We start from the raw sequence: 23089 nt of genomic DNA, 5'->3' as shown, positions 1-23089 counted from the left end.
AGATAATTATGTAGTTTATATAATATTTAATATATTATGCTTTTTAATAGTGAAATAATTACGATATTAACCGTTTTATGTAGACATAGTTTGTATTCATTTTCGCATGAAATTAAACAATTTTCTGCTATTATTTACACAGTTTTAATAGATTTAATAATTTGACTTATTTTGGTTAGTCATTGTGGAGATATTGTAAATCTAAGTTGTGTTGTATAAAGAGTGATTAAATGGGAGAATATGTTTTGCCGAAAGTTAAAGCAAAATATGCTTACACCCGACAAAACGAAGACGAATTAACATTTGGAAAAGGTTCCATTATACAGGTAAAAAACCTAATATTTTTAGAATTTAATAAATCATTTCAAAATCCTTACTGCTCTTTAATAATAACAAAAAATAGGCATAGCATAAAATCATGATTTAAAATCATAAATCAGGGCATAAAATCATGCAATATACATTGGAATATTGGAATATATAAATGTCCTACCAAATAGTCATATAAACATATTTCTTTTTAAGTTGACAACTAAAGATGATGGGGGATGGTATGAGGGAAAATATAATGGGAAAGTTGGATGGTTTCCCAGCAATTATGTAAGGGAAATAAAAAAAGAAAAAGAAAGCGGTAATCTAAAATTGTTAATTTTTAATTGGTCAGTTTTTAGTGTGTTTTTAAGCATGTTTTCAAATGCAAAATATTTCAAAATTAGGATATGTACAATACTTTATTGCTTTGTTTAAATTCATTTTTACAAAGTTTTTGTTATTTGGATTTCAATTCATAGACAGAGGATCCAGTCCCACAGTTTCACAAAAACAAAAGAAAGAAGAACCAACACAAAGTAAAGAAACAAAACAAGCTTTTTATCAGCAGGTGACACCATTTACTTCAGTCAAAAAAAAATAAAATATTGAACTTTTTCAGTTTGTTATTAAAAATTTCGTATCTTTTACATAAAGGTCTTTTTGAGCTTAATTATATTTAATGTTATGTAAAGCTCCAATATGCGTATTAAGCATTTGTTTACTAAACAAGATGCCCATTGTTGTAATTGTTTACGTGTATTGTAGAAAATACAATGGTTGTCTGGTATATACCTAATTTAAAACCTCAATTTTAAGTTATTATTATCTGAAACAAAACAGTCATATCACTGAATGTAATGACTCAATTTCAAGCAAATGTTTAATCTAGTATTTAATCTATATTTTAAAATAATACGGTAATCAAATTTATTTATAAAAAATATATTAAATCAACGTATATTGTAATAAGTTTCACAGACATTTTTTAAAAATTTATTTTTAAACAGGAACTAGAAAGTAAAACTTTGTTGTAGGGTCAAGAAACTTTAAACACAATACTTTATGTTTTTTTTTCATTTAAAATTTTTTTTCAGGTTCTCAAAAACTTTCTTGAAACTGAGGAAGCATATTACAAGGACCTCCAATCCTTCCTTACTGTTTATATTCGACCATTACAACAATCTGACATTCTCTCAAAAGCTCAGCAGGTTACCCTAGTAGGAAATTTAGAAGAAATTTTTAAATTTGAGACCAAGTTTTTCAGAGAAATACAAGATAATGCAAAGTAAGTCAATAGTTTTTATCTACAGTAATCTTTACATTTTAAGACTGGGTTTGCTGTTTATCTTGAAGTGAAAAGTTTGCGTTTCATTATTAAACAAAAACCTAAAAATTAAAAAAAAATGATTCGTTGAAAAAAATACTTTTTAAAAAACATTAATAATTTAATGTTTACTTTGATTTTAAGCTATATACACACCAAACCAAAAGTATTTTTGTGTAAGTTCAAAGATTATAATGTTGACCTTATTTAGACAAATGATATCACAACACCAGATTGGGCAAAGCTTTGAAAAATATAGCGATACTTTTAGCTCTCTTTTTAACCAATATTTTGGGAACCACCCTTCTGTTGTTCAAATAATACAGGGAAATAAGGATCCAATAAACAGGTAAAAGTTAACATTAAATATTTATCAATTTCCTAGCATGGTTACATACATATAAGAAAATATTTTGAAAAGCAAATATTTGTTAAAATAACTGATGTTATCACTGAACTGTTAGTATTCCAAAAAATCACGAAATTATTATCAAAAAAAATTATTATAAAAAAAGAATGTTATATACAAGAATTATTTAAATTAATTTAATTAAACTTTTTTAACTTAAAAATTATATACATTAAGCATCTTAAAAAATGATTTAAAAAAAGCTGTGCAGTTTTTTATACCCCTACATAAGTAACTTTAATTTTGTATCTACTTATAAACATACAAAAAGAAATCATAAGACCTAAGTATTTTATGATTTTGGTTAAGGTTTATGGAAGGTAAAAGTGCAGCAGGTCCTGGTGCTGCCTGCATCACAAGTGGATTGAGCAAAGTATTTAAAAGATTAGAACAATACCCAAACATTTTAAAGGAGTTGGAACGTCATATCACAGTATTTTTGCTTACACGAGCATTTTTGTTTGTTTATTAAAGACTTGCATAATTTTTATGTGTTATGTTATGATAAGGGAATTGTTTATAGACAACTCTTTTATGAAAGCTTGTTATGCAATTTCAAAATGTAATTAACTGTTATTTTTTTAATCATATATGCTTTAATGTTTTAATTTTTTAATTTATTTTTTATTTTGTTTATAGGAGAATCATCCAGATAGACCATACTTAACTAAAGCAATTACAACATTTGAAAAAATATGGGTAAAAATATCATTTAAATTAATTAGATGAAAAAAATGTGTGTGGTTAAGTTAACTGATATTTTAAGTTTGCCATAAGACTTACTATTTTAATACTATAAAAAGATAAAAAAATAAAATTAAAGATATAGGCTTTAAATATTAATCGAAATTTTTTTTTTATATTTTATAGTTTATATGCCAAGATATTCGCAAGCGGAAAGAAACAGAAAGACATATTCTATCCAGCACAATACAAGGTTGGGAGGGCGAGCCTTTGTCCGCACTCGGTCAAGTTTTGTACATGTCATCTGCTTTCTGTTTGATTGGAAATGAGGTAAGGGTCATTTTGAATATAACTGAACTGGATGTTTTGAGTTTTATTGTGATGTATACAAAAATACAGGGTAATATATTTATGTATGTTAGGTTCTCTTATAATTGGTTATATTTTTAATCTTGAGACTGTTTTAATCAACAAAGCGCACTACAAATAATTCCCCCCTTTAACAAATACTAAAATGCATTTTTTAATTACTTTCTGTAATATATAAATTAAATTTGTTATTTTATATTTAACAGGAACGCAAAGAACGACACCTTCTTCTGTTCTCGAGTGCTCTTCTAATTTTATCGGTGTCCCAACGCCTCAGTGGGTTTCACTATGAAGGAAAACTCCCTCTTACAGCACTTCAAGCTAAGAAACTTGATGATTGTTCAGCGTATCAACATGCCTTTGAGATCACAGGTTGATAATTTATGTTAATTTATTAGATACTTTATACACTGGGTTATTTTAATAGAATTAGTATGAAAAAGTTTATTTTTATGCCTGTTCTTTGTCAAACAGAAAGCTTTTAACAACATTTAGTTTAGTTATTAGATAAGAAATACCAAATATTGGTTCTAACTTAATTTTAACTTTATATTTTTTTAATTTTTAGGAAACTACATTGAAAAAATAATCGTGATTACCCAATCTGCTGAAGAGCAACGAAGCTGGGTTTCAACACTAGAGGCACAATGTGAGAAATATCGACGAACTTCTCTTGCCCCAGTTGCTTCGGCCCCCTCACCCATTGTAAAACAAGCCCCAGTTACCCAAATACCCCCACCCCCTAAACCCAAGGTAAATATGTTTTTTTTGTGAATATAAAAAAATGTTCAAAATTTATAAATTACTTTTAAAAAACATGTCTTATTTATGTTAAAAAACTACTCAATAATTTCTAAAAGCAACTACAATATTTTATCAGTAAGAACCTATATATACTGGATCTATATAGCGTGTATATATATATATATATGTCCAATTAAAAGGCCTTTAAAATAAATAAATCTGCCACTTATGGTGCAAGGATGAATTAACGTTGGCCTATATTAGTTAAGAGTTGCGACTATTTTATGACAATTAAAATCTTGATCAGAGATCAGGCCATCCAATAGTTAAACTAAGGAATCAATGGTTGTAAGCTTTATCTCTGTTTTAAACCATGTTATCTGTAGCATGCTGTACCTCTTGGTAGTCGAGCCTCTCCTGCAAGTTTCCTCCAAGGTGCAACCAGACCCGGAGCTAGTTTTAATCGTCAGCTTGAACTTATTCAACACATTTCACCAAACACTGTTTCACCTCCACCTTTTCCTATCTCTAATGGTAATTAAAAAATAAGATTGTGTTTTCTTTGTTTTAAAAATATATTAAAAAGTATATATTCAATGAAGCTTAATGGACGATATATATGTTGTGCATGGTGAATTATCAGGGGCAAATATTAGTTAAAACTTGCGGCTATGTTATGACAATTGAAATCCTGATCATATGAACGAATCTAATAACTGATATTTCGCACGAGTTTTTACATTGTTTTTTTTTAATTTATTTATATTGTAATTTATTCACAGCTAAGATAAAAATGTGGTATCAGATGTGCTTACGTCCTTCAGCACCTTGTAGACATGTCCCATTAAGTAATGGACCCAAAGAAACTTCAACCTTGTCAAGAAACCAATCCAGAGTAAGAAATTTGTGACTTTATATTTTTAAAAAAATAAGGGTTTAGATTTTTTAAAGATAAAAAAATGAATTTGTTATTATAATAAAATAAATTTTTCTGTTTCATTTCAAGGAGCGGAGTAGGAGTCCAAAGACGATCCGGAGAAGAAAGAAGAATAACAAACACGAAAGAAAAGTGAGTGAAAAGGATGAAGAGGTTCCTCCTCCAGAAAAACAAATCCAAGATAAAGGTTTCAAATTTTTCAATTTTATGACTTAAAACTTTTAATTTTCACCTTAGACATAATATATAGCGCCTTACTCACAGGCACTACATCATGAGAGCATTTGGAATCAAACTTAGGACCTCATGTAGTAAAGCCAAGTGTTCTAACAACTACCAATCCAATAATTTTTGTATCATTTAAACATAAATAATTTATGACCAATCTGTTTATAAGTGGTTTGTTTAATTTTTGTTAAAGGCAAAACAGAAGAAGAACAAGAAATTTTATCGGTTCTTGATTCTTATTGTAGTCCAACACTTGCTAGGAGTGCTGTCCATTGTAAGTTTTATGCCTAACATTCGTAATAAAACTATTTAAAAAATTTTTTACAACCAATTGTGTATTTATGATATTAAATTAAGCACTTGCTAAGATAAGAATAAGGGCACTACATTTTAACTAGGAAAAAAAGTAAAGTATATGTAGTTATTAAAAAATTCTAAAGGAGAAAATTAGGTTTTGAGTTTTTAAAACTGTATAGAAAAGTTTTCTATTCCATTTATGCAAGTCAGGGAAATAAGTTATTTGTTAAAAGTGAATTTTCATAAATCATTATACTCTAACTAACTAAGTAAATTCCAAAAATAAACAGTGTGAGATAAGTTTATTCTTGTAATGACATTCTAGAATGGCAGTTATGATGTCATAATATGCTGACATGCTGTAGCGTAATCACTTCCTGCCCTCATGGTATCATGCAAAGCATTTCACTTATTGTTTTATTTTATTGTAATGCAGTCAACACAAGAGTATTAAAGTACAACGAATAAAATGCCTTAAAGTCAACACAGTAAAAAAAGTGAAGTGTTAAGTTAAATAAAGATTTAAAGGTAAATTAATGAGTGTATTAAACAAACATTAAGTCAATAATTCAGAATAGAGAAAAGTTGTTTATTGCATTTAAGTATGAGCAGGAACGGAAATAAACGTAAGTAAAAAGTTGTAAAAGTTTAATTCATACTTTTAAATAAATATACAAGCATTACTTTGGTTAAGTTGTTGAGGTTATAGTAAATAAAAAAAGTATAATATTGATTAGGTAAAGGTTTAGTTATTTTTACTATATTGTAATTTATTTTATTTGAGGTTATATAAATTTATTTCTGTTTTTTAGCTTTTATTCCTCCAGGTAAAAGCCGACATACTTCAATACTGGAGGAAAAAATCATTGTTGAAAATCCTGAGAATGATTCTTTAATAGAAAAGTAGGAAATTCTTTAAATAAAATTCACTTTGAAACAGCAATTTTGTTATTTAATTTAAACTTTTTATTTTGTAGAAGTTTAGTCGATACTGTTTATGAACTGAGGGATGAAATGTCATCGTTTAAACAGGTTAGAAACCTTTAATTTTGTTAATAAATGTTAATTTCTTACAGTATCAGGCACTACCTTTAATTATTTTTACCATATTCAAAGTAGTTGACCTTTTAGTATTGCTTGTTCTTTATCCGGCCAATTGGAATTAAAGTAAAAAAATTTTAACCGGTATTTTGCTAATGCAATATATATTTTGGTGTTATGTTTTACAAAGAGCTAATTTTTATTTAATTTTTTTTTTAATTTGTTATGTGCTTAGTTATCCTTTAAACACTTTACAATTATGCGTAGGAACAAAAGAAAATGAGAATTGCATTAGAAGAAGAGACCAAGGCACGAAAACGGCTCGAAGGAATAATTCGAAGGTTGGACCAAACGCCACAGAGGGTTGTGAATCACAATTCTCAAATCTCGCCAGAGTCTTAATGCATGGCACAATATAACTGTCAATATTCCGGTGTTTTTGGTTAATACACACATCAAGTCTCTGCTGAAATAGGCTTTATTTTGCATGGCCCCCCCCCACACAAATATCGGTTTAATTTCTTTCGATTTCAGTTTACAAAAAGCTGTTGTCTAGAAGTTTGTGAAAAAACTTCATTGACTTTTTAAATAGCAAATGATGGCAGTTTTATTTTGCACTTTTTGTTTTAATCCCACTGTTTTATTTCAAATTAACTTTCGCAAGTTATCTCCCAAATTTAAAATGTCATTTGATTCCATTACGTTACTAAAATGTTTTTATTTATTCGGGGTATATTTTTACAATCTAATGTACCATATACAAACTATTGAATATAACTGAATAATATCTTGCTTTTCAGCATATTCGTGACCAAATAATTAATAACGAACCAACGGACGCTTACTTTATTACCAGTTTAATTCTGGTATGGTACCGCTAATTGTTTATTTTTTTATTTTTATTAAACTTATATTACTCCAAATACCATACTCTTATTTGCAACGCAAATTCGCATTTCGTTTGTGTAGAATTCTGATTTTTTTTTGTTGTAAATTGTCTTACCAATTATGCAATTGTATGGAGACAATAACAATAATAATATATTCCTTTTTGCCGGATTTTACACATCGTCGATCAATTCTTTTTTTGTTTTTCTTCAATCGTTCGCAGTTATAACCAAGCAGCAATGTTCTTTTTACAAAGACATGGTCGAAATAAATGCCATGGAACTAACACAAGGTTGGGGTTTTATAATTTGAAGGTTTTTGTTGTTGCATGGGCAATTGGCATGTCTCAAAATTTATTTAAACTAACCAATTAAAAAAGATTTAACAAATTAATTTTACAAGGCAATTTAAATAAATTTTTGGTATGAAAAGTGCCACTAAAATACTTTTGGTTTAGCAGTACAACAAATACAAAATTTTGTTTTATTTTTTATTTTATTACATTAATTAAATACTGTGTACATTACACAGGGCTGCTAGGAACTCTGGAAATGACACAAGAAACACAACAGGTGGAAGAGAACATAGAAAGAATGCATCAACATAAAAAGCTGCACAATCCAGTATTTATTCAAGATTTCGGTGCCGTTACATAAGCTGCAATGGCAGTTCAATTTAACTATCTCCTTAACAGCTCTTTCATTTCTTTATTGATCTCAGCTAGCTCGGATTTCTCCATGAAACGCTTTTTAAAATCTTCATGCGTATGCTAGAATATATAAAAGTATTGATTTTAATTAGAGACCAACTAGAAAATACACATGCTTTTATAACGATTAAGCTTATAGAATTGTACTGCCAATTTTAAAATAAATAACACGCAAAATACCTCTGCTATTGAAAGATTAACTGATTGTGGTATATAGTTCATCAGAATTTGCAAAAGCAAAGGGTAAATAAGAGTTGACAAGTTGTTTACGCGTATAACTCTTTGATGTGTTTTTAGAGTATAATTAGTGTTCATTTCATTCACCAAAGGTGTGTTTCGACTTCCCAAATGTTTTATAACTGTGTCAAATGAAGGTAAGCCATATCTGCAAACAAAAAATAAAATTATTGTAGGTTATTTGATTTATCCTCAATGAGATGAGGCCAAGTCTACAACTTAAACATGGTTAGGCTATTCTTACCAATAGATTATATTATTGTATGACAATTTAGTAACCATTTTATGTATGTTATGTTGGTTACTTACATTTCTACTATATCGAGTTTATATCTTATCATTGTGCGATGAACAAATTTAGCGTAACTTTCAACTAGGACCATATCATATCCACCGATAGTAAAATTTAATGCATTGTAACAGTTGTTATGAAGTGAAGCATGGGCTTTTTCTTTCCATTCTACATCTTGGACATATATAGATGTAGTTTTCTGTAAATTAGCAAAAGCATAAAAATAATTTAAAAATCTGAGTCAGGATCACTGATGTTACTCTATGTTTAGAACGTGAATTTAACCTCCCCACATCGAGGATAAATAAAATGTATATCAAAAAAATTTAGACAACATATACATTTATACATATACAGTTACATTAAAGGTTATGTACAACCTAATTTAATTTAGAATATGTTTGCAGGTACCTCTTTAACGGGTCTATACAATCCTTCAATTTTCTCGATTCCTAAATCACGTTTAGCGTTAACTTTATAATGTCTTTGTTGGTTTGTTACGAAATACGAAGAAGTGATTTGTTTTAAGCGAACCGGCGAATTTATAAGTTTTAAACTTGATGAAAATGCCTTTAATGCCATCATCAAACTAAGCTAATTGTGTTTAATTTAAAAAATATTGTAAAAGGTTACTTTATTAACGTTTAAAATTAATATTTAAATTAATTTTTTCGTGTTGTTTAACTTCACATGTTATTTACAATTAGATAAAAATCACTGAAGCATGATTTCGTTTATCCTTATTTTTGTCATTTATTTTTTTAAATTTAAATTAAATATGAATCTTTTTGACATTAACTTATATATATATATATATATATATATATATATATATATAGTCATATACTTATTTATTGAATTTTAATATTTACTATTCCATCACCACTACATTTTAATGCGTTTTATTTTTTTATTAACAAAGAATAAATTTATATTTTCTAGTGGGTGTTATGATGAACGTTAAATAAAATGTAAGCACGAAGCATCAAGTACAGGAATAAAAATAACCCTGTGTAGCATGCTAGCTCTTTTCCGTACAATTTATCCATTTTTAAATCAGCCGATGTATTTTTCAGTAGGTTTTCTTGCGTTAACTTTACTACAAAAAAAAACAATTTATAGATACTTAAAAAAAATGTTATTTTAGATTCGTACAAATATATATTTCTTACTTTTTCGTTTGAACATTTTTGACGTTTCTAAAAGTGCAAAACAGCATTCGTAAGTTGTAGGTTTTTATATTTAAATTTATGTGATAATATTATCAATCAAAACAATTTACGTTTTTACCATTTGGTGTTTCGCCATGCGATATTTCAATAACTTCATCCATTTTAGTTATATAAGTTTAGCATTAATGTAGTCAAAATTTATAACACTTTAAGTTTAATACACCTTTAATATTTATATTGTATTCTCGTTTGCGAAAACAAAAGGGTTATTGAATTAAGAGATTGATTTACAGCATTTACAAAAGAGAAATCTTTCGTTCTAATATTTGTACCTATTTTATTGTTTTTCTAAAATTAAATTTAAAATATTATTTTTTAAGCAATTTTAAATTGTTTTTATTATTTAATTTCACATATGATTTAAAACAATAACTATTTGTTTATAAATTAAAAGCCTGACGCCTGCCACAAAATCTGTGACACGTATAGTTTAAGTTCCGGTTAGGATCCCAATTTTCCATTGTTTCGTTTGTAGTTTGTATTTTCTTTTAGATTTTAATTTTAATTTTTCTAATGGTTAACCTTATGCAATTCCTGGTATATTACCTACGTTATTTCAGTGTTAAGCGATAGTTTTTATAACAGAAAAAGTTACATACAAAAAACCGGCAGTTATATAAACCGGCAGACCGGTCACCGGTATTTATTAGTTTTACTTTACGAATTTGTAATTTTACGTAATGTATTAAATAATAAATTGATATAACATTTTTAAACTGTAAATTCGACTTGATTTTTAACTTTGTCGCAGATTTTGTAATTGCTGTTATGATAGTTTTTTAAAATTTACCTAATTTGATCTTAAATTGTTAGTTGACTCTTCCATAATGGACGAAACGTTTAATGTGGAAAGCTTTTTAAGCACACTTAAGGAAACGAAGCCACCATGGGAATGCCCAAAATGCCAGAAAATTTACAAAAGTTTTACCGGGATAGAATATCATTTGCTTAATTTTGATCATACTTTACAAACCCCAAACCAAAAACCTTTTTCTCAACTCTCAAAAAAATCAAAATTAAAATACTCGAAAAAGAAGAAAAATAGTCGGTTGTTTAAAAGGTCACCATCACCTGTTGAGTTTAAATCTCCAACAAGAGATACTTTAACATGGGCAGAAGCTCAGAAAATGGTGGAAGTAGAATCAGAGGGCAAAATATACAGGTAATAATGTTGGTTTTTAAGTTACATTTTGTAATTTTAACCGACAGCGTTGTGTAGTGGTAAAAACACTTGTTACACCACATGAGGTCGTGGGTTCAATCCGATTGCTCTTATGCTGTAGCGCCGTTGAATAAGGTGCTATAAACAGTAGAACCCTGCTGAGTTGGCACTTAATCAGCAGTTCAATTATCGTGCAATTATAATCTATAATATCCCAAACTGACAAACGCAACTCGAGGCTGGATCGGAGTAACTGATGTTACCCTATGTTTGGGTCGGGCACTCGACCTTTCTACATCAAGGATGGATATATACAAAAAAAAATATCATTGGTATTTTTTAGGATTTTTTTTATGGCCTAAACATTTTGTTTTTTTAGGTTAAATATCAGTGACAAGCTCGACATAATATCAGATTCCGATGTTGATAAAGACGACGAACCGACTGAAACCTCAACCCAAATTAAAGAGAAACCAAGTAAAGAAACTCCTTTAAAAACTAAACCAAAATCACCTGAAACGAAAGACACAAAACCAACGCCATCAATCAGTAGCAAAGACTTAAAAAATGTCTCGTTATCAATGCCACAATACATAAATGAAAACAACAATGCTCAAAATATAACAAACAATAAGGTGACTCCGACTAAATTGCCAAAACCAACATTTCGGCTTTTAAACGAGTATGATAAAGAAACTCCTGATGCTCCGAATCGAGGGTCGGCATATTATCGGTATATCGAAAAACCAGCGGAGGACCTAGAAGAAGAGGTGAAAAAAATGTTAAAATTTTTGTTTTTTATGGGGGCTCTATTTTACGTGACATTGATATTTGATCCCTAGGTTGAATATGATATGGATGAGGAGGATGCTGTTTGGTTGGAGCTGATGAATCAGCAACGTAAAGAAGAAGGTTTAGCCAACATTTCACATGATCAGTTGGAGTTGCTCATGGATAGATTTGAGAAAGAATCTTACTTTGAGCAAGCCAAAAATGGAAGCAGTGCACATAGCAACCAGGTAAGAAAACACCAAACACATAAAAAGGTTATTTAAAACAGTAAAGACATAAAAATCTTGCCATTTTTTTATTTTTTGTGTTTTTTAATTGCAAAACTATGTTTTTTTGGCTAAATATTAACTCATATTGTTATAATGTTTTTACATTTAAGGCTCTAATTGACGAAGATGCGGTATGCTGTGTCTGCAACGACGGCGAATGTCAAAACTCGAACGTGATTCTCTTCTGCGATATGTGCAACTTAGCTGTCCACCAAGAATGTTACGGTGTCCCTTACATACCAGAAGGTCAGTGGTTGTGCAGAAGATGTCTTCAATCTCCATCGTGCCCGGTGGACTGTTGTTTGTGTCCAAGTAGAAGTGGGGCTTTTAAGCAGACTGATGATGGAAGATGGTCCCATGTGGTAAGATAAATGTTTTTGGGGTTGTTTTGGTGCTTTTTTACCCTAGCTTAATGTTTTTTTTTTACTATTTTTAATTGATTTTTGAAAATTGTTATTTAAATATAATGTTATAAGGTATATCCAGTTTTCTTTTGAATTTACATTATATTTTTTCTTTAGGTTTGTGCGTTATGGGTTCCTGAAGTTGGTTTTGCAAATACAGTGTTCCTGGAACCAATTGACTGTTTAAAAAGAATCCCTTCTGCAAGATGGAGACTAACATGCTACGTTTGCAAGCAAAGAAATGTTGGCGCCTGTATACAATGTCACAAAGCCAATTGTTACACTGCCTTCCATGTGACTTGTGCGCAACAAGCTGGCTTGTATATGAAGATGGAGCCGGTGAGGGAAAGTGGAAGGAATGGGATGACTGTTACAGTGAAGAAGGAAGCTTACTGTGATGCCCATACTCCTCCTGATGCCTCTCCAAGACAAAACAGAATAAATGGAGTACTGGTGTGTTGCTAAGTTGAAATTTTTATTAAGTTCGAAATTTTTTTGATTAAAACTTAAATTGATGGAATTTTTCTTGTTGTTTAGAAATTTGATTCTGATGAGAAAAAAGGAGGCAAAATGAAGAGAGCTCGAAAGATGTTGGCAGAGAAGAGACTTGAAGTCCCTCACATTGCAATCCCTTATATTCCTAGAGACAAGTATGTATTATTTCATGTTAGTAATCAATGAAAATAAGTGTTTTGCTTTCAAAAGCTTTAGGTCAAGGGTGGGTCAATATTTTAGAGGTCATGGTGTTTCTTAAAAATCCAGGGGTCATGGGTTTAATAACCATCTGTGATATTTTTTGTTATTTAAAATAGGTTGAAAATGAAAAAACTATTTCCAACCAATTTTTTGATGAAATACTGTGAATGTTACTACTGTTTGATTTGAACTTTTTATTGACATCAATTTTGTAGAATTTCTTCTATTGGTCGCCACATCACCATTCAAAAGAAGGGAGCTTTCATGCAAAGACTTCTAAGTTATTGGACGTTGAAAAGACAATCACGGAATGGAGTTCCTTTACTAAGAAGATTACAATCTCATGTACACTCAACCAAACATCATGACCCTGTAAGTAAAAAACTAAATAATACCCAAAATAAGGGATGGTTAATATATTTGTAAGCGCTTTTCTAAAAGTATGTGTTGTAACTTTATAACACTATTGATACAAAAGCATTTTAATTTATTTGATTTTTACATATTTCAGGTGAAATTATTTTAAATTACATTTTTTTATAGGAAATGGAATCACAACAACATGTATTAATAGAAGAGTTAAAATATTGGCACAGATTAAGGCATGACCTGGAGAGGGCAAGATTATTGATCGAACTAATAAGAAAACGGGAAAAATTGAAACGAGAAACGATTAAAATATCTCAGGTCAGTAAAAAAATTAAGTTAAGATTAAAATTCAAAAAAATAGTAAAATTTTATCGAAAATTTTTTTTTCAGGCTGCTAGCGAACTAAGATTATATCCGTTTATCGTTTTACTTCGACGAGTGCTGTGCAGGCTTCAAGAAATCGATGTCGCAAAAGTTTTTGGCGAACCAGTCACAGCAAAAGAGGCACCCGACTATTTTAAAGTTGTTAAAACTCCGATGGATTTTTCTACGATGAGAAAAAAGGTTGAAAGTCAAACCTACAAGTATGTAATAAGCGTTATGTTAAGAACAAAAATTTACTTAAAAAAAATTTAGAAATATAAAATTATTTGTTTATATTTGTTTTTTTTAGGAACTTTGATGAGTTTGAGGAAGATTTCAACCTGGTTGTTAGTAATTGTATGTTATATAACACTAGGGATACAATCTTTTATAGACTTGCTGTTAAAATGAGAGACCAGGTGGGCTAAAAAAAGCTTTAGTGATAAAAAAATTTTTTATATTTTGAACAACTATATAATTATTTAATATCTTTTTCTTGTTTTTTTTAGGGAGGAGCAGTCCTTAGGTCAGCCAGGAGAGATTTGGAAAGAAGTGGAATTGATTTCGAGACTGGGATGTTGCAGGAAAAAACTCCACAAAAACATTTCATACCAAGTAAAAAATAATTTCGTTTTTTTTTGGTTTATCTATTCTCTATGTAGATATAGTTAAATTCATGACCCAAACCTAAAAAAAACATTAGATATCTTAACCTAGTATGTAACTGACTTTGGCAGTTTTGAATATTATTAATTATAACCAGTTCATAATTAATCTGTTTATTGGTATTTTGCTTAGCAGAAAATCAAAATGTTTATAGCCCATTACACAAGGCAGCTACAGAATGAAAGTAGTGAGGATTAAGCCATGTCAACTTTACAAAATAAACTGAAATGTTACCTTTTAAAGAATATATAAGTGTAATAGCAAGTATATAGGCTGGGATGATATTGCAGACTTTAATTCTATGTTCTTTAACGTAATTTATTTTAAGATTTTGTTGATGAGGATATTCGACATCAACTTCCACTACAAGAACAACTCGACATTTTGTTGGAACGACTTGATCTAGCTATCCTCAACTCCAAGAAGACAAGAAAAATCAAGACAGAGATAACAGCAATAAGAAGGTAATTTTTAATTATGTAAATTAACCCTAGAATAAAGTTTAGGAGTTACACAATTAGTAAAATGTAAATAAATAAAATATAAATATTTTAGGAGGATTTACCAAGAGAGCAGAGGTAAATTTGGGTCTTCCACTGAACACAAACTTCCTCCGAAGACTGATGGCTCATCCCTCAGAAGATTCTCAGCTGATGATGCGGAGGAGGGATCTACAAACACTGAAAATGATGCAGTTGTGTCCGATGTCGGATCAGGGGCCAAAATCTCTCCAAAACTTCGTCCATTTTCACTCAAAAACTCCGGAGGAAGAGGAAGAAAAAGACTCTGGTCCACAAAGCCGACAAATTTAAAGTCAGATCTCAAAATTAAGAAACCCTGTGTTTCAAGGTCTAAAAGTTGTCCGAATGCTGACGATTCGGACACCATGTCAGTAACAAACGGTCGCTTACAAGAACAGTCTGACGAAAGTGGTCCGAAAGGCAAAAATAACTCAAAATCAGACGACAACAAACCTTTACCTCAATTGAACATTTCTTCGGGCCATAACTCGCCGGTTAGCAACAATGTCAGTCGTAGAACAGCAGTGTTGTTTAAAAAGAAACCCAGGGTCAACAGTAACGCCCCTTCACCCGGTAATTCTAACCCATCTACGCCTAAGACTTTGTCACCAAAACCAGAGGTTAAGTCATTAAAACGATCTCATTCAACGATAGATAATTCTAATAAACATCGAACTTCTAGTTTAAAATCCAACACTTCCGACAATGAACCTGTTTTAAATGGTTTCCATCAAACTGATGTTGAAGGTACGTTAATAAAGTTTTGTTAAATTTGTTTAAAAAAATTTAAAAGAATAAAAAAAAAATTGATTTTTTAATTTTTAGATGATTGTGCTTTTGAGAGTAAGTTACCACGACGACGGAAGAGTTTTTTGGATTACCGAGAAGAAGTTGGAAATCCTCGGACCTCCGATTCGGACACAACCTCATCTGGTATCAGTGCTAACGGAATAAATCCAGACCAAAGGTAAAAAAGACTTAAAATAAATAAAAATCAGCAATGTCTAAAATTGCCTTTTTAATTAAAAATTTTTTATTGTACAGAAAGAAGAAAAGTCCTAAAAAGCGAAGAAGTAACAGCACAATCTGCCCCGCTCACAATAATGAGCAATCAGATGGGACAAGTAATGATGATATTAATGGCAATGATGTAAGACCTGGTCTTATTGTGAGCTCAGGTAAGTTACTTGGATTGGACTTTAAATATTTTAAGAATTTGTAAGATTTTTTCCAATTTTCGTGATTTAATTTTCGTAGGGTCATTAGACGACCACATGAGGAAGCAGAGTTATGTCTCAACCACTGAGGATGAATTAGAATTTGACGACTCTTCCAGCATTGAACCTCTTGACCTCGTGTGGGCAAAATGTAGGGGTTACCCACCTTACCCAGCATTGGTGGGTACTTTTATTGTTAAAAATTTAATTTATAAAAAAACTTAAAGAAAAATTAAACTATTTTAAATGACCTTGAAAATAAAGGTCATTAACCCGAAGATGCCGCGGCATGGGTTTTGTCACAACGGGGTCCCCATCCCTGTTCCTCCAATCGACGTTCTTCAAGTTGGAGACAAAAGAGTTGAAAATGGAAATTATCGTTTATATCTCGTCCTGTTTTTTGATACTAAAAGAACTTGGTAAGTGGGATGTTTTATAATAAAATAAAAATTGTATTTTAAGTAAATTAAAAAACTTTTTTAAACATTATTCTTTTCAGGCAATGGTTACCAAGAAATAAACTAGAACTTCTCGGAGTTGACTCAAATGCAGATCAAACTAAGTTGGGACAAGGACGTCGACCTGCACTTCGTAAAAATGTAGAAACAGCGTTTAATCGAGCTTTGTTTCATCGGAGTAGAGTAACCGGAGAAATACCGGACAGTGATGATAACCAAAACATGTCAGAAAGTGAATAAAATTTTACATAAACAAACTTTTACAAAGCTAAACAACTTGATTGATAAAGATCCTTTTTTTGTAATTTTTGGGTATTTTAATTTCTTATAAAATGAATGGATAAGTCTAAATCATGATAATATCTAAATCTGATGAATTTTGTAAGCCAAGCTCTTTACAATATTGCCTCAAGACCTCAGAATATATATTTTCATTTGCTTGGTACAAAATATTTCAATATATAAGAGGTTATCTTATTATTATATTCCGATAGGGGTCAAATACTTCTACATTAAATATACATTTAAAGCTGCTATGATAATAATTAGCATCTTGAAAACATATTGTTTATATCTTTTGTTCTTTTTTAGGCATTGCACAATTGTTTTTGTTGTAAATAGAATACTTCGGTAAACATATATAATGTAAAACCCAATTAAAAAAATCATTTTATTCTTAATTCATTACACTCAATAAACTGATCAGTTACCTAAACATTTACATTTGAATTCATGAATGAAATGTAATTTAAAGTTTTTAAACTCAACAGTTTTGCTGCCCTTATACTATTCTCTATACTACTGCTTTACCAATTTCTACTGCATATTTTTTACTGTATTATTTCAAAGTTTAACACCAGATTTTTTCAAATATTTTTGTTGTTTTTTTGTCAGAATAAATTGCCCATTATTTAACTTGCACAAGGCAAGTTATTGCACACAAGAATGGCTACAAGTTGTACTACAGCAGAATAAAAAAATGATTAGCTAAGAATATGAATTAAAAAAAAAAAATTTTAGTATGTGTAGATCCTCTACCCCATTTCTACACTACAGGAATATTGCCACCATTGTTTGTCCTCTTTATGGGATGATTTTATTTTACTCAGGTTTCGTCCTTAATTTTTCCTTCTACTCCAAAAAGAATTGAAAACATTGGTCTACTATCATGTTCGTTAAGAAACTGTAAAAACTTTCCTAAATCCATATGATAATCCCTACCACCATGTACCCCAAAGTCCATTTCTGTGACAACATTCTTAAATTTTCGGTGATGGTCTAATGTTGTATTTTCAGATAAAAGTGATTTATCTTCTCTGTGGATGATGATCAATCGCTTCCATGTCTGTCTTCGCAGTCTAAACAGATTAATTTGATTTACTGTTTTTTGATAATTGTCCTTCTATTCCAAATAACTGCTTAAATGCGTAACCACATTGGTTTTCGTCTAAAAACACATAAAATGCTCCCATGTTCATGTGGTTATTTCTGTGCCCATGCACTTCAAAAGTAATTTCATCCATTGATGAAAAATGTTTTTTTATAATATTTGTATCACCGGTTTGTAAAATATCGTCTCTGCATCGTACTTCGATATGTTTCCAATTCATTTGTTTAACTCTACAAATAAATTGACCTAATTTCATAAACATTTCAGACTGACTTAACGTTATGAAAAAAGGAAAAATTTTACCCTAACGAAGAGCCAATTTAAACTGATTTAAACACTAATTGAATTACCTTTGCCAATATTCTTCACATTGTTCCTGCGTTCCTTCTACACAAACTATTCCCGGTTTTCCTGGCATACTAAATCCAGTTAATTCCAGTTCTTTTGCCCATTCCAAGATTGATTTTCTTTTTGCTTTGTTATAAATATGATGGCTGTAAATCCATAGCCTAGTAAATGTACTGGACTTTGTATTTTCTTCGCTAGATTCTTCAATTTTGGTATCTTCAATTTGTGTTGATATTTCTGGGACATTTTCAGTTGCCCATTGGACAATCTAAAAAATAAGAGTAAAAGAGTGAAAATTTTTTACTAAAGAATAGAATTGATTTTGTAAAAAAGCGCTATTGCAATAGCTTAGTAGCCAATGGCTTAACAATGTACATTGCTCTATATTATATAATGAATCCATAATAAAAGTTAATATTATTTTGATAACAATACCTGGTATAGACATGGGTCACCAATCTCAATACTTTGGATATATTTGTTCAATTTTTCGTTAAACTGTTGCTGAGATTGGCGGCTTAACTTATCAAATCTAAAAAATGGTTAATTTTTTACATTTTTTAATCGTCATTTGTCATTGTAAAAGTTATAAAATACCTTAAAAATATATTTGGCAAAGCTTTTAATGGATAATTTAAAGGCAATGAAATCTCAACAATTAGTTTTCCTTCTTCTATTTCAATATTTAAAGTTATTGGAAGCATTTTGTTTGGTGGGAACGATGTTCCATTCGTTTCTAAATATTTCTTCATTATTGAAAAGGTCGACAGGTCACCAATAATGACTTCGTTTTCGTTCGGATAAATACTCTTTAAGACTTCAACTTCATCTAACTGTTGTTCAATAGAGACCAAAAGATCCATAATATTAAGATTGTGATTTAAACTTTAAATACGTCTTCTATTCATCTATTTACAAATATATGAACTACTATTATAACAGGGAAAATCCCTACAAAATATGACGTATTTTATTTCTGCAGTTAGTAGGCAAAAAAGATACCTTTAAATTTAGTTAGAGTTGAGCAATTTCGGGTATTAAAATGGAAATTTGGCTTATATATTAAAAGAATTAGGTAAATATGTTACATTTTGGACAATTAAACAAATTTGAAGATCATTTTATTTTTATTAATTTTAACTTGTAGAGTGTTTGACATAAAAGATAATTTTCCAAGGCAATTTTTTTAAATTTAAACTTCTTCAATTGGTTCGTCTTCGGTTGTAGTTAGGCTTATACCACTTCTTTCAGACAAAGCGCTTTCGTTAATTGTAGAAGTCGCTTCGTCATTTGCTTCACGTAAAGCCGGTACGTCACGAGGCATGCAGTAAGATTTAATGATGTCATGTGGTAGGGATGAGATGACGCAACAGCATAAAGCACTTCTGCATATGTGCATTTCTTTAATATCGTACCTTAAAACGTAACGATATATTTCATATCTCAAAATTTTGGTTTTGTTGCTTATTGAGGATAAACTTAAATATAATACCATTCGTTTGTTGCGTCATCATAGGCTTCAACATCAGATGATGTCTGATGACCGTTGTAGCCTCCGACTACGAGCAGTTGGTCGTCTATTACTTCGATTCCAAAGTTCGATCTTGGTTTGTTCATACTCGAAATGTTACGCCAAGTATTTGTCAGAGGGCAGTAGGCTTCAGCATGTCGTAATCTGTTTTGTCCGTCAAACCCTCCTACAGCGTAAACCTTTATATAAAAGGTAAGTAACCATGTGTTTTAAATTTTCATTTTATGTAAAATTTGGTACTGATTGAACTTAACTAATTAAATAGGCTATAGGATTGTAATACGTATTTATAAGTTTTGCACGAATTAATGGCAAAAAATACCCCGTAAAATTTAAACCTGCTTTGCAAATTACTAAATATTAAAAAGCGATCAGTATAATACTTCTAGTATGTTTTAAATATTTAACTAAAGCCTGTAAGGTAATTTGCCAGCAAGATTGACCCTGGCTATGCATTCTTATGCTTAAAATGTTTAATACTGTCTATAACTAGTAGTGTGTGTGTTGAGTTATAGGTTAAATAAAACTTATTAGCATTAATTAGTCAGCTTATCTGACCAAGCCATGAAAACTTATAATTGATACGCCCGATCTACGGCTTCTCATTGGAGTTATTCTGGTCCAAACTGAGGAATCTGGATCGTAAAACTCAGCGGTGAACAAACATTCTTGTCCGTTAAAACCACCCGCGATATAAACCTGGACAAGAGTTACAACATACAAACACAGTGGGTTATTTATTTTAAACGTAAGTAATAACATATATTTGGTTGCTAAGCATAACTTTTTTAAATCGTAGGTCCCAAAAAATTATATTTTAAAATTATTACTCGTTATGTTTTTATTTTGCCCTGTCTAATTATTTACCCTTCCACTGAGCGAGGTAGCGCTTGAATCGCTTCTCCTCTCGTTCATGTCTGGCAAAATATTCCAAGTTTTTTGCCCAGGATCATAACATTCCCCTGAACTTAATCTAATTTTGCCTCGTAAGTAATCCCAAACATTAAATAGTTAACAAAATCTACGTACTGTACATTATAGGTTGAAGCGGTAGTGGCTTAAAGTTTTAAAGTGTCGGTATATGAGCTATGCGAACAAAAATGTAACCTATTTTGACTTAAATTGTGTATTTATGATCCTATTACTATTTTGGTGCCTTATTTTAGACTTTCAGAAAAACTACTATAAACTGTACCTGTCGTCTCCGTTCATACCTCCCAGAGCATAAATTTTTCGACCAATCACAGCCACGCTAATGTAACAACGTTTATGTTGCATCGAGGGTTCCTACAACAAGATACAGTAAACAACATTGTTATGGTATTAAATTTTTTTAAGTTTTACCTGGGACCATTCGTAGGTTTTAATGTTAAGTCGACGAACAGTGTTGAAGTAGTTTACTCCGTCGAAACCACCGATTACAAACACACATCCCTTAACGAAAGCTACTCCATGGTAAGCGCAAGGAACGTCTGCTATCGTTCTGTAACCACCCATTACCTCTTCACCTAGTATTGTTTAAGGTTATAAAAATAGGCTATATTGATGCTTATTCTTAAATCCACATAGTATTTTGTTTGGGAAAAAACGTACTTTCTATTGTGCTAACGTTTAACCACGACTCTGCCCTTGGATCGTAAGCTTCGATTGCGTTAGTTGGACTTCCACCACTCCAGCCTCCGATAGCAAGCAATATCTGACATAAATATATTGTAAAAATGTAAATGACATAGACATTTATAAAATAATTTTACCTCATTTGGCAGTCTAGGTCGAAGTAAAGTGTTGAGTGTGTTGTCTTGAGTTGACATATAATCCATTGTGTCGTGTGAGTGCAAGTCACAAACTACTTTCATGGCTTCTTTAATTACAGATCTACATTCCTCCATGCATTCGGTAACCAAGGGACTAGCTAAAATAAAAATAACACACTGTAAATATCTGCATATCAATAATATGAGGGAATATCTGCCATAAAAAAGGGTTAACCTTTTACTTTTGTCATAAAATACTCGGGGTCTAACAAACCCATGCGAACACTTTTTAAAGCTGATTTGACAAAACAGATTCTTGCGTTTTTGTCATGTTTTATCCACCTATAACAATAAATGATGTAATTTTAAACCATTATTCTGCCTAATCTAGTACTTGATTACCTGAATACGGATTCACAGACAGTTTCTTCTAGTCTGACATTAAGTCGATCGTCTTGGATAATTGCTTGAAGATCATCAAAGGTCATGAAGAGAAATTCTTCGCTCTTCCTTGCAACTTCTTCAAAGTGAAACAAAATGTAAGTCGTTGCTGCATCGATTAATTTACAACAAGCATACGATCTAAAAATTAAAAAGTAAGAAATAAGTTATACTAAAATTGCAAAACTTCAGTATAATTGTTACTTTAATAGAGGTGTTTGTATGTTTAGTTACCTTGCGTATTGCTTTATTCCAATGCAATTTGTTGGCGTCATTTGTTTCTGTAGAAATGTACAACATTTATCTTTGACGTAAGTTATAAGAAATTGATCGGCGGCAGGTAATAGTTCTTCTACGTTCATAGGGGTCACCATGACCTTAACATAGCAATTGTTAGGACTATTTTTAATAATAAAGTGCTTGACATTACTTTATATTTTAAGATTTAAAGCGGGTTTGAAATATTTGCTAAGGGTTAAAACTTAGCAATTTGATATACTTGTCCTGTGTATGCAAAGTTGATAATTGAAGCCATCATTTCTGGAGAAATGCCAGGGATTTCAATTTCTTGTTTTTCACTACTTTTCCAGCCTCCATCAAATAAAGCTCTGTTAAATAATTTAAGGTAAATGTCAATAATATGTGCATACAAAAACTTGTGCTAGCTAAACGTAAAACAGTACTCAAAATTTAGTTTTACCAATTAGAGTACCTAAAATAATCACTACAAGCACACAAGACAAGTCGATGCACGGGGAAACGAATGTCTTGTACTTTTATGACGACATCACAAAATGTGCCCTTGTAGCGAAGGTCATTGAAGGTGAGCCAGGCGTTGTAGAAGGGCACAGGTGTCAGTGATTTGGCGGATACCACCATCGAGGCTTCGGAATCGCTTTGGCTTAACGCCATCGCGTAGTTTCAAAAACTCCAGGACTTAATATTTTTCGGTTTGAACTTCTTATAAATACATTGTTTAATAAATCTTTTCGATTATTATTTAAT

The 23089-nt window shown here is 30.7% G+C and overlaps 5 protein-coding genes and 1 long non-coding RNA gene across 9 annotated transcripts; 2 read left to right on the top strand and 4 right to left on the bottom strand.

The window, feature by feature from the left end:
- The first annotated feature begins 148 nt into the window (after nt 1–148).
- Nucleotides 149–8115, top strand: LOC145744575 (rho guanine nucleotide exchange factor 7-like). 2 transcript variants are annotated; one of them, XR_014281230.1, is made up of 18 exons: nt 149–326; nt 526–631; nt 792–880; nt 1407–1597; nt 1848–1985; nt 2355–2478; nt 2685–2744; nt 2916–3059; nt 3305–3470; nt 3667–3851; nt 4229–4376; nt 4625–4737; nt 4849–4966; nt 5201–5281; nt 6117–6207; nt 6282–6336; nt 6613–7525; nt 7765–8115. XR_014281230.1 is itself a non-coding variant. In XM_082562451.1 (18 exons), the coding sequence occupies exons 1-18, from the start codon at nt 231–233 to the stop codon at nt 7838–7840; spliced, it is 2055 nt and encodes a 684-aa protein (XP_082418577.1). In that variant the 5' UTR covers nt 149–230; the 3' UTR covers nt 7841–8115. The 2 variants fall into 2 exon arrangements, 1 of the variants encoding a protein (XP_082418577.1); XM_082562451.1 differs by having other exon boundaries at nt 6613–6686.
- Nucleotides 7751–9156, bottom strand: LOC145744576 (large ribosomal subunit protein mL48-like). The gene is made up of 4 exons (XM_082562453.1): nt 8883–9156; nt 8489–8670; nt 8123–8327; nt 7751–8002 (listed from the first exon to the last, which is right to left on the bottom strand). Exons 1-4 carry the CDS (start codon nt 9054–9056, stop codon nt 7913–7915), a joined length of 651 nt encoding a protein of 216 aa, XP_082418579.1. The 5' UTR covers nt 9057–9156; the 3' UTR covers nt 7751–7912.
- Nucleotides 9157–9409: 253 nt separating this feature from the next.
- LOC145745058 (uncharacterized) lies at nt 9410–9840 on the bottom strand. The gene is made up of 3 exons (XR_014281246.1): nt 9762–9840; nt 9644–9670; nt 9410–9570 (listed from the first exon to the last, which is right to left on the bottom strand). It is a non-coding gene; the product is annotated as an uncharacterized LOC145745058 (long non-coding RNA).
- Nucleotides 9841–10462: 622 nt separating this feature from the next.
- On the top strand, nt 10463–17555 carry LOC145746232 (peregrin-like). Its single transcript, XM_082564463.1, has 18 exons — nt 10463–10865; nt 11245–11635; nt 11708–11884; nt 12037–12288; nt 12448–12783; nt 12868–12980; nt 13242–13398; nt 13570–13713; nt 13786–13979; nt 14069–14177; nt 14268–14373; nt 14753–14888; nt 14980–15692; nt 15771–15912; nt 15990–16123; nt 16203–16342; nt 16427–16581; nt 16662–17555. Exons 1-18 carry the CDS (start codon nt 10531–10533, stop codon nt 16858–16860), a joined length of 3933 nt encoding a protein of 1310 aa, XP_082420589.1. The 5' UTR covers nt 10463–10530; the 3' UTR covers nt 16861–17555.
- On the bottom strand, nt 17457–19254 carry LOC145746233 (RWD domain-containing protein 2B-like). Of its 3 annotated transcripts, XM_082564466.1 has the most exons (5): nt 18956–19254; nt 18794–18890; nt 18361–18626; nt 18179–18240; nt 17833–17978 (listed from the first exon to the last, which is right to left on the bottom strand). In XM_082564466.1, the coding sequence occupies exons 1-5, from the start codon at nt 19219–19221 to the stop codon at nt 17950–17952; spliced, it is 720 nt and encodes a 239-aa protein (XP_082420592.1). In that variant the 5' UTR covers nt 19222–19254; the 3' UTR covers nt 17833–17949. The 3 variants fall into 3 exon arrangements, with proteins under 3 accessions (XP_082420591.1, XP_082420592.1, XP_082420590.1); XM_082564465.1 differs by lacking the exon at nt 18179–18240 and having other exon boundaries at nt 17457–17978; XM_082564464.1 differs by having other exon boundaries at nt 17857–18240.
- Nucleotides 19255–19550: 296 nt separating this feature from the next.
- LOC145745057 (kelch-like protein 10) lies at nt 19551–23026 on the bottom strand. The gene is made up of 13 exons (XM_082563047.1): nt 22797–23026; nt 22584–22692; nt 22319–22461; nt 22046–22225; nt 21879–21985; nt 21644–21801; nt 21483–21585; nt 21234–21397; nt 21085–21176; nt 20757–20862; nt 20448–20588; nt 19851–20068; nt 19551–19773 (listed from the first exon to the last, which is right to left on the bottom strand). The coding sequence occupies exons 1-13, from the start codon at nt 22994–22996 to the stop codon at nt 19551–19553; spliced, it is 1944 nt and encodes a 647-aa protein (XP_082419173.1). The 5' UTR covers nt 22997–23026.
- Nucleotides 23027–23089: the final 63 nt, after the last annotated feature.

This window comes from Corella eumyota, chromosome 3 (assembly GCF_963082875.1).
Source record: "Corella eumyota chromosome 3, kaCorEumy4.1, whole genome shotgun sequence".
In the NCBI taxonomy this organism is placed as follows: Eukaryota; Metazoa; Chordata; class Ascidiacea; order Phlebobranchia; family Corellidae; genus Corella; species Corella eumyota.
The sequence above is the reverse complement of the archived record's forward strand: the minus strand, read 5'-3'. Positions and strand labels throughout refer to the sequence as shown.

What these genes read in the sequence shown, in the direction of transcription:
- LOC145746232 (XM_082564463.1), top strand. Translation starts at nt 10,531, where the DNA reads ATGGACGAAACGTTTAATGTGGAAAGCTTTTTAAGCACACTTAAGGAA. An exon ending in CAACCAAACATCATGACCCT is followed by an intron (nt 13,399 to 13,569) that starts GTAAGTAAAAAA and finishes ATTTTTTTATAG; the next exon opens with GAAATGGAATCACAACAACA. An exon ending in GTTGAAAGTCAAACCTACAA is followed by an intron (nt 13,980 to 14,068) that starts GTATGTAATAAG and finishes TGTTTTTTTTAG; the next exon opens with GAACTTTGATGAGTTTGAGG.
- LOC145744575 (XM_082562451.1), top strand. Translation starts at nt 231, where the DNA reads ATGGGAGAATATGTTTTGCCGAAAGTTAAAGCAAAATATGCTTACACC. An exon ending in GAAAAGGTTCCATTATACAG is followed by an intron (nt 327 to 525) that starts GTAAAAAACCTA and finishes TTTCTTTTTAAG; the next exon opens with TTGACAACTAAAGATGATGG. An exon ending in TGTCAAGAAACCAATCCAGA is followed by an intron (nt 4,738 to 4,848) that starts GTAAGAAATTTG and finishes TTTCATTTCAAG; the next exon opens with GAGCGGAGTAGGAGTCCAAA.
- LOC145745057 (XM_082563047.1), bottom strand. Translation starts at nt 22,996, where the DNA reads ATGGCGTTAAGCCAAAGCGATTCCGAAGCCTCGATGGTGGTATCCGCC. An exon ending in CTACCTCGCTCAGTGGAAGG is followed by an intron (nt 20,589 to 20,756) that starts GTAAATAATTAG and finishes ACTCTTGTCCAG; the next exon opens with GTTTATATCGCGGGTGGTTT. An exon ending in TTATAAGTTTTCATGGCTTG is followed by an intron (nt 20,069 to 20,447) that starts GTCAGATAAGCT and finishes TTTTATATAAAG; the next exon opens with GTTTACGCTGTAGGAGGGTT.
- LOC145746233 (XM_082564465.1), bottom strand. Translation starts at nt 19,221, where the DNA reads ATGGATCTTTTGGTCTCTATTGAACAACAGTTAGATGAAGTTGAAGTC. An exon ending in GTGACCCATGTCTATACCAG is followed by an intron (nt 18,627 to 18,793) that starts GTATTGTTATCA and finishes CTTATTTTTTAG; the next exon opens with ATTGTCCAATGGGCAACTGA. An exon ending in TGTGAAGAATATTGGCAAAG is followed by an intron (nt 17,979 to 18,360) that starts GTAATTCAATTA and finishes TAATCTGTTTAG; the next exon opens with ACTGCGAAGACAGACATGGA.
- LOC145744576 (XM_082562453.1), bottom strand. Translation starts at nt 9,056, where the DNA reads ATGATGGCATTAAAGGCATTTTCATCAAGTTTAAAACTTATAAATTCG. An exon ending in TGTATAGACCCGTTAAAGAG is followed by an intron (nt 8,671 to 8,882) that starts GTACCTGCAAAC and finishes GCTAATTTACAG; the next exon opens with AAAACTACATCTATATATGT. An exon ending in TTAATCTTTCAATAGCAGAG is followed by an intron (nt 8,003 to 8,122) that starts GTATTTTGCGTG and finishes TATATATTCTAG; the next exon opens with CATACGCATGAAGATTTTAA.